This window comes from Centruroides sculpturatus, unplaced genomic scaffold (genome assembly GCF_000671375.1).
Source record: "Centruroides sculpturatus isolate CEXI.00-Female unplaced genomic scaffold, Cexi_2.0 scaffold371, whole genome shotgun sequence".
Lineage (NCBI taxonomy): Eukaryota > Metazoa > Arthropoda > Arachnida > Scorpiones > Buthidae > Centruroides > Centruroides sculpturatus.
This window is the reverse complement of record NW_019384600.1, coordinates 453,344-465,655: the sequence shown is the minus strand read 5'-3', so window position 1 is coordinate 465,655 and position 12,312 is coordinate 453,344. Positions and strand designations below refer to the sequence as shown.

The window sequence follows — 12,312 nt, the reverse complement described above, 5'->3', positions numbered from 1 at the left end:
TAAAATATTATAGTTAGCTTGTATTTAGAATGTCTTGAATCAGATAGGTTTAAAATTATCTTGTATTTAAAAGAGCTTGTATTTAAGAGCTTGTATTTAGAATGTCTTGAATCATATAGGTTTAAAATTATCTGTTTTGAGAAAATTGCCAATTTAAAATTACATTTGGCTGCCATTATAATTTTTTTGTAGGAAAATATTTTTTCTAATTTAAAAAAATTATTCTTTGACTCTAGTCTGAGGGCACTAAGAGAGCCTTTTAGTAATAACCAACAGTGATTTTGTATACCCACAATTAGGTGCAGTGTATGACATATCTTGACATGTTTACAGTCTCAACTGTTTGGCCACATTGAAAAATATTCATTAACACATTAAATTTTAATATATTAATTTTTGAGTTGCAAAGCACTTAAAAACTTTTGTTTGGTCATGTATTAAATTTTCAAAATTGGATGCATTATTGAGTTAAAGCTAAACAAGTATAAAAAAAGGCGGTTTTTTCTAAATAATAAAAGTCATATACAATGGCAGTTTTTTCCAGCATCCAATGGTCCATAAGACAAAGACAAGTGTAAATAACAAAATGAATTTATTACGAAAAGTTAGGTACAAACATGGTTACTTTTTGATATAATTGCCGTGAAGATTGAGGCATTTATCTAACTGTGGATGAGCTTTGCAATCCCCTCTTCATAGAATGTTGCCACCAATGACTCGAGATGGGCCTTAAAGTTGTTTTTGAAAATCGTCATTAGTCTCAAACCTCTGCCCTCCCAGCCACACTTTTAGTTCAGGAAAGAGGTGGAAGTTGCTTGGTGCTAAATCAGGGCTGGGTGTTTAAAAAGTTCCATGCTAGGTGGAAGACTTCCATGTCTTTCCTGAACTGAAAACTTGGCTAGCAGGGCAGAGGTTTGAGACTAATGATGATCTTCAAAACAATGTTAAGGTCCATCTCAATCACTAGCAGCAACATTCTATAAACAGGGGATTTCAAAGTTCATCCACAGATAGACAAATGCCTCAATCTTCACGGCAATTATGTCGAAAAGTAACCGTGTTTGTACCTAACTTTTGGTAATAAATTCATTTTGTTATTTACGCTTTTCTTTGTTTTATGGATAGGGTTTCTCACTTCTCGGTCTTTTGCTTATCCCAGGATTCCAGGAAAAAGTGAAGTGTTTCTTGGGATCCCACGATATAATTAATTATTTTTAAGATATAAATTAAATCTTAAAATTGAATAATATAATTATTTTTCATTTTTAAGTAATTTAATATGTCCTGCAATCTCTAAAATATTATTGATAATGCTGTGTAAAATATGTATTAAAAATTACTTCTGAATTACATAGAAATTTTCACAAATAAAAAAAGTTTATTAACATTTGTTGGAAGCTGTTTACAACAAAAATGCCTTTGAATTGAGTTGAAAATTTAAAGAAAAAAATGAACCTAGATCAAACTTCTAAGTTAGAAGGTAATTTTTGTTATTTAAATAAAACATATTATAAAAATTTAGAATAATATTTTGTATTAAGATTTAAAAAGCAAAGGTGGTTGATACTCCGATTGCTCAATTTGATTTTTATTTTACTAAAGAAAGGTCCTGCTACCAAGAATGCACTTTTTGATTCAATTGATGTGGGTGGAATTGTCTTTAATGCATTTAAGAGAAGAAGGATGTTATGTGTTTTTTCACCTGTAGCCTGGAAGATTTCTAGTTCATTTTCGAGATGCGTTACAGTACTTCTTTTGCTGTCTAGTATTTTTGATTTGTCTACCTCGGCTGCTTTAATAGCGGCATCGAGCTTATAGTTCAATAATTCGGCAATTCGTTTGGCTTTAATAATCAGGTTTATGAAGAAAAACTTCATACTTGAATACTTCGTACACATCTGTATCCTTGGCCAATTTGCACAACCTGGCATAATGCAGTTATTGAAGCTACTGGGCATGGTTAAATATTAAGACAGCATAAGCACAATTATTCCAGGTTCTGACAAGTAAAGAATTTTCAATCCTGTCACAATAGGCTACATATTGATTATTGACAATCTATGACATGCCACAATAAGCAAAAATTTAAAAAACTAAAATTCAGACTTGAAAATTAATAAATACAAATGTGTTCTGACAGTTTATGAGTTAATTATACTTTCTATTTGCAAAATTTCCTCAACTTTAACACAAAATAAGAAAAAAAGTGAATTTTTAAGAAATTTGTGGGTTATCCCGGGATCCTGTGAGAAATCCTATTTATGGACTATTGGAGGTAGGAAAAAATCCGCCTACATATTTCATCATTACAGATTATCAATAGCTGTGCCTTTCTTCAAATGTTCCAAAGTTGATAAGTATATTATGTAACAGATTGTCAACATATGACTATCAATCAAGAATTACTTTGCAAATCATAATGCAGTTTATCACTTTATTACAAATTCTGCAGTCTGAACAAGTTACCAAGAAAAATATCCAGCTTAAACAAAAATATATTGAAGTCAATCTTGAGTTAATTTTTCTTGTTTGTTTAATAAAGGTAATGTAATACCAAAATTTTTACATGGTTCTATAAATCTGTAAAACAACCAAAATTTAAATTATATTAATAATAAGCAAACAAACAAGGTTATTTTCATGCTATTAGAAGATAGATTAATCAAGAAAATTTAGTCTAAATGTAGATGATTATACTGCCATTTTTTTAACAATATTAATTTTAAATAAATAATTTAGAAAATTTTGGTAAAGAAGATCAAACCAGAATGCATACATTTGGTATGCACATCTTTTGCATACAAAATTTATGCATTTCCAGTTACTTTAGACATCAATGAACTTAATAATGTAACAGTTGTGATAATTTTAACTAAATTATTATTGTACAGTTATGTACTGTACTTGTTACATTATTAGTTAATATTCTTACAAGATGGCAGCATAACCCACCTCCTTTAGGCAAAATTCTTTAGATTAATCTATATTCTTATAGCCTAAAAATAACCCTGCTCTTTGAAATTTATGCTATTCTGGAGTATAAACTTAACAATGTATTGTATGTAACATAACTTCTAACAAATAAGAATTAGTACTTACATAAGGAGCTGAACACATATTCATTAATTGTCTTATTTCTTTAGCTATCATTCGCAATTTCTCAAAATTTACCTTAATAAACAATATAACAAGTTTGGTAAATAATATTTTACATAATGCCACTTATAAGATAATTATTTAAAATAAATTCATACCAAATTATCTACAAATGTGTCATTGCCTAAATGAATAAATGTTAAGTCTTTTTTGACAACTGGATAAAATGGAATCTGGAAAACAAATTAAGTTTTCAGAAAATAAAACAAAATCATATTTATTGTATATTGCAGTCTACTTGTTCTGGATTCATTTTTACAAGAACCTGACTTTATGGTAAAATGTTATAATTTGTTCCCAGTTAAAAGCAGGTAAACTAACGTTTATATTTGTCTTTTTAATTGATTCTCATAATTTTTTCTTATTGTTTTCTAATGTTTGCTAACATTTTATAAAAACTTTAAATACAGGGTTAGTCAAAAGTTAAGAAATACTCAAATATCTTTACATTTAGCTAGCATTAAGCATTTTAATCATTATCATTATGTATTAGACCAGTTAGTATACCTATGTTATATGTTGTCTGAACTTGGCAACACTTTGAAAGCTGTGATTTTGAATACAAGCTGAAAATTTCAAATGGAAAAGTGAGTGATGTTCAAGATACCATCTTTCAAGATATTGCCAAGATCAGGCAACAAATATCTTAGTTATACCCACTGGTCTGATACATCAATATAACCATTGGTCAATATTTCAATAAAAATAAACTATAAATTGTACATATGTGCTTTACAATTTTATAGAATTATAAATTGTTTATGAAAATAGTAATTATTGTTATAGTAATGACATGGCACTGGATCTCAGTTCTTTAATTTTAATGCAAGAGAACTCATGCTATCATATGAATTTATTTAGCTTGCATGATATCTAACAGACAATAATTTTAATATATTTACAAGATTAATTTTTAAATAAATTTTGATAACTGACTGGTTTGCTGGAACAGTTTCCAGCAAACCATTCCTTAATTATAGAATTATAAATTTGTATAAGTGATGTTTTAAAAATATTTCTATATAATTTTACAGCTACATACCAGCAGAATGCCGAAAATCTATCGGGCTAGTTTAATGCTAATTACTAAATAACTTACTAAATGTATATCGGGTTTGGAGATGTTTGTATATAATTTTACACAATTTTAAAAAAAATATGAACATTCACTTTATTCTCTATAAATGTTATAAACTGTTTTATTAAAAATTTAATTATTTATTTTAATTCTTTTGCTGATTTAATAGTATAAATATATGAATGCTAAATTTTGAAAAAAAATCTTAAATTTATGTAGTAATTATCAATATGTACACTTTGTTTTTTGTTGAAAAATTTTTTTGGCATAAAAAATGAAAAATTGAAATAATCATAAGATGAAAACATAAAGTTTGGTAGATTTCAAAGTCCCATTACTGTGATTAGGTGTGGATAAACTGCATATTATTAAATTAGTTTTTTTTTTTTTTAAATCTTTAAATTTTGTGAGAGAATTTTATCATTTCATTTATAAAAATTATAAGTGAAAACAAATATATATTATATAATTTATAAAAATCATTTAAATAGAAATAAATATGTGAAATTTTAGTGTTATTGGTTTAAAACAATATGTGAAATTTTAGTGTTATTGGTTTATATTTTGGTTACTACTGTTATAAAGAAATTAAACTAACTCTTTCTGGATCATCATAATTTGTTTTTTCTTTTAATTCTGTTGTTCTTTAGTAAATAAATTATTTAATTTGTTACAAAATGACTTTTTCTACAGAAATTTCTTTTTTTATGTAGAAAAGTAGCTAGATGAAATCTAGCTAATTTCTATGTAATAAATGATTGAATTTGATACATCATTTAATTGGAAATGAATATTTTACTGTTGCATTAATAACTTATGCATTCAATGGAATAATAAAATATTGATAAATTATTTCATCACAATAACAGTAAATAAAATCTTCATTGTGCACTTTAGATTTTTTCTTGTTTATTTAGAAAATTTTTGTAGTAATATTAAATTTTTTAAAATATAAATATAAATTAAGTAAAATTTATGCATATATGTATAAATATAAGCAAAAATATATTTTTCATTAATCCAGGTTAAAAATAAATTAAAGCTTTCTTGATTAAAGTATTTAAATTATTATTAATATAGTATATTATTATATTTTTATTTTTTATGCAGACTGTTAGTTTTAGATATTATTGCAGAAAAACTTTACACGAATGAAAAGGAAAATGATTTATCAGATAAAATAATATTTTTTATTGGTGACAATTTTAAATACAAAGCCATGGATATTGTAAAAATATGTTCATCACAAGATAATGAATTAGTAAGTTATTAAATATATTAGATTTTTATTTGTTACAAATAAAAAATTTTTATAGTAAAGAAAATTAAAATGAAATTTTTAATAAATAATTATTATTTATTAACACATGAACAATTTTAAATGATGACTTAATGATATACTAATATTTTTTAATAATTTCAGTATAATTTTATATTTAAAGAACTCTAAATATACCTGGTGATCCAGAAGTCCTTTGACATAGCATGGCAGCACAACATAGTAGTACAAATGGCTGCTATGTTATGCCACTATGCTTGCAGTGGCGTGCCGTCATTAGAAGCGGTGGAAGCGCCACTTCCCTTGTATTTTATAAAAAATAAATACATATTAATTTTAATTATATGAAAATAATCACACAATATTTTATTATAACCACATTATGTATCTTATCACAAATTTCTATACTACACGTGAAAAAAATAAGATTGCTATTGTATATTCAAATATTAGTGGCAGAGTGGAATCTCTGTATTGTTAGATTCCAAAAAGCCAGATTTGCGCATGCGCTTTACAGAGCACCAACCTCACCTGGTTTAACCGGTGGAAGCCTACGACCTTGGGTTGATGCTACACATATAACGCTTCCAATTCTATCTGGGACCGGTTCTGGGCTGTTAGCGCCCGCCTGCTAGATATTTGGCCGATTATGTGAATAACAAGTAGATTTATAACTTAACCCAACCTATAAGAATTTACTGGTATGTTTTTACGATAGTTCTGTATAGTTGACAGGAGTTTAAAAAATCCATTAAAATATTTGATATTTTTATTCCGCTCTCCGATTTTATATTACTCACGGATTTCAATGTTAAACCAGTGATATTCCGATTTTGTATATCCCATCTTTAAGGGGATGTAGAAAAAAACGTGTATAATTCTTTTATAATGTTAAAAAATTAACCGTTACTTCGACAGCATCATTTACAAATAAATTTAATGAATGAGAGAGATGCACGAGGTACGGAAAAAGCTCTAGAATTTATTTTCCTTACATTTATGATTTATGTACTGTTTGTCATAAAAATTTGTCTTTCCACTTTTTGCCTGAGACTACAAATATTCGAGTACAAAGTAACTGGTTTTGACTTATTTCTACTTAAGTAGTAGTTAAATAATTAAGCGATTAGGGAATTGGGGATGTAAACAAAACCCTGATGAAAGAGCTGGAATATTACTTAAACCAGTGTTTTTCAACCTGTGGGTTGAGACCCCCAGGGGGTCGCAAAGCCTTACACAGGGGGTCGTGGGTAAAAGAAAAAGACAAGTGTTTGTAGGTCCTACACTACAATAAAAAAACCTACAATTTCAGTGAGAAACCTGTACCTGTTTATTTTACAGTATAATTGGTTTTTCGATCGATATTTAGGTCTCAACAGAAAGAAAGTTAAATACAGTACGTAGTTTTTAAAATCACTGATATAGTTTTAATATGGCCCTGGGGGTTGCCAGAAATTTTTAACTTGTAAAAGGGTCGCATATTCAAGAAGGTTGAAAAACACTGACTTAAACAAAAGCTTAACCGAATCAATCTCTAGCCGAGTACAGTGGGGACTGATTTCTTCGAAATACTATATTAGATGTAATAAAGACAGAAATTTTTCCAGTTCATCGAGAGTGACTGAAAAGTTGTAAAGTTTGGAAATTTCCGTGGACAACACCTGGTCCTAAAACGAATTAGTTAGAAAACAAATGACTATTAAGTTTAACATATTTTTACAGCTATGGTGAGAAACGTTTAAAATCTACAACAGCCCTGTCGCGTCCTTTGAGATATACTAATGATGCAACAAAAGAGGTATTTGACATTGACCGGTATCGGCACACTGGGGATTTGGCAGTCCGCGTGTATGCACGCTCTGCAACTGTCTTCAATTCCATCCATTAGCCACTCGTAGGGAGCTATTTGACTAAGTGCATTGTTCTAAGATTTAAAAAGTAAAGAATATTTTATATTTTTATGTACGTTTCTTTGCAAAGCTATATTTAATTATAATTTTCTTTAAAAGTATATTCATATAATTGAAGAATATTTTGTATGTACCAGTGTAGCTACATGCCTGTTTTTATTATTATTATTATTAGTCTGTATTGTTTTAGTTTAATTTAAATTCTAGAATTTTCCTTCTTTCCGATTTCTGTGTTTCTTTGTCTCGGACTTCTGAGAACTCGCCTCAACCCTAACCCATCAGGGGGTAGCGTTAGAACAAAAGGAGAAAACGAGGCTGGAGGGGAAAAGGAAGAGTTTCTACAAGAGTTTCTTAGGCCGGACTCGGAGAGGGAGAGATGAGTGGCAGCAGGCTCTTGAACGGAAAGTCGAGGAGCGCTGCAGAAGGAGGCCTTAAGAAGCGGATCAGTAGAAGAATCAGGTCGACGATTATAGAGAAAAAACCCCAAAATGGACCCAAGTTGTTCTAAGAGGAGAACAGACGAGAAAGATAAGCCGAGATGAGGAACGGTGGAGAACCAACTGGAAAATTGGGTACCCTTCTGTCCTTTAATTCTTCTCATTTCCCCTTCTACTTTTTCTATTTTTAGTTTAAGTTAGGCTAAGGTTTACGCGTGCAAATAAATTGTCGGGAGGTAGTTATCGAGAAATTAACTACTGATCTATTGATATACCTGGTCACTCAAGATTGTGGAACGATTTGAAGGAGAACAGTGGGAATCCGAACCTATTCTGTATATATATTTCAAATTCAGCGCGAAATTAAACTCGTTTAATTGGTAAAACGTGTATGTGTTTACCTGTCCGCGTTGAACATTTCACACCAGTACATCCACCACATATTTTATTTCATAAAGTAAGTTTTTATTATTTTATTTTTAGTTTTAGCCCTTATATCGTGGCTAGCAATTCAGAATGTTGTGTTATTAAAAATGCATTTAGAGAAGTCTATGGTTTTTACTGGCTTATCGAATAAACGATACGAATGGACCCTAGACCATTGCTGACGCGCAATTGACTGATTGCCCCTGGATGTCGGCTACTTACAGAAACACAGCTTCCCTATCATCAAATGTCACGACACACCCCTATATGCTTGTAAATAAATGTGTATTAATAATAAATAGATGGAAACATCAAAAACTCCCATACTAAATTGAAGAGTGAAAAAACCCAGTTTACTTTTTTTTTAATGCATATTAAAGAAAATTTTACATCCTAGGCATTGCAAATGGCTATGTCAAAGAACTTCTGGTATATATAGTTCCTTAATACAACATAAATAAATGCAAAGAAATATGTGAAAAGAATAAAAAGTCAACAAAAATTCATATATTAAAGTTTTAATGGAGTCTTTCATATTTTATAATTTTATTTAAAAATTAAAACTTGATTAAAAGTATTATAGGAATGTATGTAGTAGTTTTATTGAAATGTAAAATTATTATATCATCATCAACAATTTTAATGTCATCTTCAGAATTTGCTTAAATAAACAAACTTTTTCTAATATAAGATATCATATTTTGAAAAATACTCAAAACTTGATGCCTTGGCATTTGAATTATACATATTTTTAATTATTGTATTATAGTATTATGCTTTTATTTCTTAATAATTAAACTTCTTTCAGAATTCCTTAGAAATTGCAAGAATGTTACTGTTGTTATGTAAAGCTACAGCTGTTCCAAAATTTGACAAAATAAAAGCTGATAGAATTTTATTGGAAACAGCAATAGGTAAGTAAACATTAATGATTTATTTATTTAATATTTTGAATTTTGGATTAGATAATTAATAATAGCAGCTGGATTCAATTTTCAAATCATTGTAAAGTAATTAAACATTTATAAATAATTTTTAATTATGAAAAACATTACAACTGATTCCACATATATTAAAGTTTAAAAAAAAAGCTTTATATAAGTGATTCACAAACTTTTTGAGCCATTGCCCCTTTGGTTTCATAAAGTTATATCTAACTGTACCTCTATGCCCCCTAACCCACTTTTCTTTTTGTGAGAAAGACTTGGAAATATTCATAGAAAAACTTTTCTATGAAACTCACTTTGTGTCCTTACTATATATTATTCTCCATATCTGGAAACCATTAAATGCAATGTTTCTTCTTACCCATTTTAAAAGAGGAAAGGCAAGGTCGTCAGTGACTCAACTTTTGCCTATGGTCACCATTCAGTACCTTGCCTCCAGCACGCCCTGCTACTCGCTTCTTTTCATTCCTCTAGATTTACTCACTGCCCACAGGAGGAACAGTAGCACCCACTTTGGAAATTACTGCTTTATATTATTTACTTTAATTTAAATACAGTAGAACCTCAATTATCCGGACTAATTGGGGATGAAGGTAGTCCAGATAAGGAAAAATCTGGATAATCGAAACAAATACTTTAATTTGTCTTTTATTGATAATACAACACGTTTTCTTTTCGATGACATATCGGTAACATTAAAAGTAAATACTGTATTTANGTTATGAACAAAATTAATAAATTTACATATTATATATTAATATATGATATATATTCTGAAATTCTAATAAGAAATTTAATAGGTTAATAATACGAATCATGTATGATTGACAAGTATGCAAATTTTACAGCTACAGTATATTCTGTATTAAGTTAAATGTATTAAAAAATTATACTATATGAAAAGTTCGTGCGAGTCAATCTGTGAATTCATTCACTAGATAGAGTATTTCATGTTATTTGAATTAACAAATTAACCATGAACAAAATGTTAAAAAAAAATTGTATAAATAAATTAATTAAATTCTACGTATGCTTCTGGTTAAACTAAATTATTTTTCATAATTTATTAAAAAATTAAAACTTTTTCTCAGAATTAGTTTTATTAACAAGTTCGATTTTCTTCTCCACTATTTTATATAAAAGATCTTAGTTTTCTGCCCGTTTTTCGGATGACGAAGTTTGATTGTCTAACTCTAGACTTTACATATTGTAAGATTATGTGAAAGATTTATTCTGTACAATGTACAATACATGATATTTCCTAATTGAAATTCATATGGTTCCCATGAAGCTATAACGCGTTACTGTGTAAACTCATATTAATCACAGTTATTCGATTTTAAATCTAATTTTATACATATAATTTCTATAATATTAGCACCACTGTTATGAAGAAAAATAGAAATTTTGTTATGTAGGCTATAAAAACTTAAATTTAAAATTCAAAAATATCGATAACTGAGTAATTNACATCTCAAAAAGGTTCAAACTGGCCGTATTACTGCTCAGTTTAATGACATTTGCTTAAGTCATTTTAGAAACATTTTAAAAAGTAGGCAAAGCCAAACCTCTTTGGATAGATATTTTACCAAGTGACCTCTATCCAGTGAAAGTGCTGGTGGAAGTGAAGGAAAGAAAGCAAAACCCAGTGAATAAAAAATTTAAAAAAATATATAAAACAGAAAAGTTAAAAAATTAGTGTTAAGTTATTTTTAAGTTATTGTTACATTATGTTATGTAAGTTAAGTTTAGTATTATTTCCCTTCTTCCTCTCCTCCACCACCAGTTTACACCTCCACCATCGTCTATCCTCAAAGGTAAAGTGTAAATAAAACTACATTTTTTTTAATCAATTATTATTCTATTGTGGTTATTTATACATTTACAACTACAAAATGCATTTTTCAGTGTTTTCCTTACTATAGTTATTATTATTTTTTTAATATACTACTTAGCTTTGAGTGTGTTTTAGTGTTGAAACGAATTACAGTAGAACCTCGATTATCCGGATTTTCGATTATCTGGATTGTTCAAAATAAACAAAAATTTTACGAATTTGCTGATTTGCACTTGGCGAATTACGACATTGTTTATGTACGTGATGGAATGCATAACTTTTTTTGTTTCGACAACGTCTCACCCAGCACAGTGGTCATAAACTCTTAAATATATTTTACGTCATAATAAAAATATAACTTGACATACGTATTTATAAATAATTTATATTCAAGTTACATCATTTCTATGACCAAGGGCGGCATAAAGCGTGGGCCACCACCTATGCCTCGCAGTTCGAAGGGCTTCGTGCCTCGAAGGTTTATGCATTACTTAAAAGCCGCGAACGCGACGAAAAAATTTTACTCGTCAGAAAACGACAAATAGTTTGTCAAATTTTTATTCACAAAAATGCAGTTTCAACTGCTATTTATTTTATAAAATCCGTCTTCTTGAGCCACCAGAGGGCCTTTTAAACAATAGCTAGTCTGTTAGTGCTGGTCAATAGTAGACCAAATTCAATACGAACGTTTGTTTCTTGAAAATTTGATCACGATTTAAATAAAGTATTTATTTTTAATATTACTGATATGTCATTGAAAAGAAAACGTGTTGTATTATCATTAAAAGACAAATTAAAGTATTTGTTTCGATTATCCGGATTTTTCCTTATCTGGATTACCTTCATCCCCAATTAGTCCGGATAATCGAGGTTCTACTGTATTTGGTTTTACATGTAATCGTATGGGAAAAATGATTCACCTTACGACATTTTCATGATACGATCTCTGTTTCGAAACGGATTAATTTCATATCCTGAGGTACCACTGTAATTTCATCTTGTTTTTAGTCATGATATTCTAAATCTACAAAATTTTTCAAGACAATATTTAACATTCAGTTAAGATATGTACAGGGATAGTCATAAAGTAATTTGACCAACTAGCAATTATCTCAGAACTGTGGAAAGTAAGGGCAGTTTAAACTTTTGCAGGATAAGTACAGGGTGACATGTTCTTGTTATATACAAGATTCTGCGTGACAAAAACAACAAAAGGCATTGGAATGGTGTGTGTAGAACAAA

The 12,312-nt window shown here is 28.9% G+C and overlaps 1 protein-coding gene across 1 annotated transcript in view; it reads left to right on the top strand.

Moving 5' to 3' along the window:
* LOC111624961 (ataxin-10-like) overlaps positions 1–12,312 on the top strand; it is a 32,253-nt gene that overhangs the window by 15,970 nt on the left and 3,971 nt on the right. Inside the window, exons 6-8 of the mRNA XM_023367957.1 lie at positions 3,390–3,467; positions 5,345–5,495; positions 9,095–9,200. Coding sequence (XP_023223725.1) covers positions 3,390–3,467; positions 5,345–5,495; positions 9,095–9,200 — 335 coding nt within the window. The remainder of the gene's footprint in view (positions 1–3,389; positions 3,468–5,344; positions 5,496–9,094; positions 9,201–12,312) is intronic.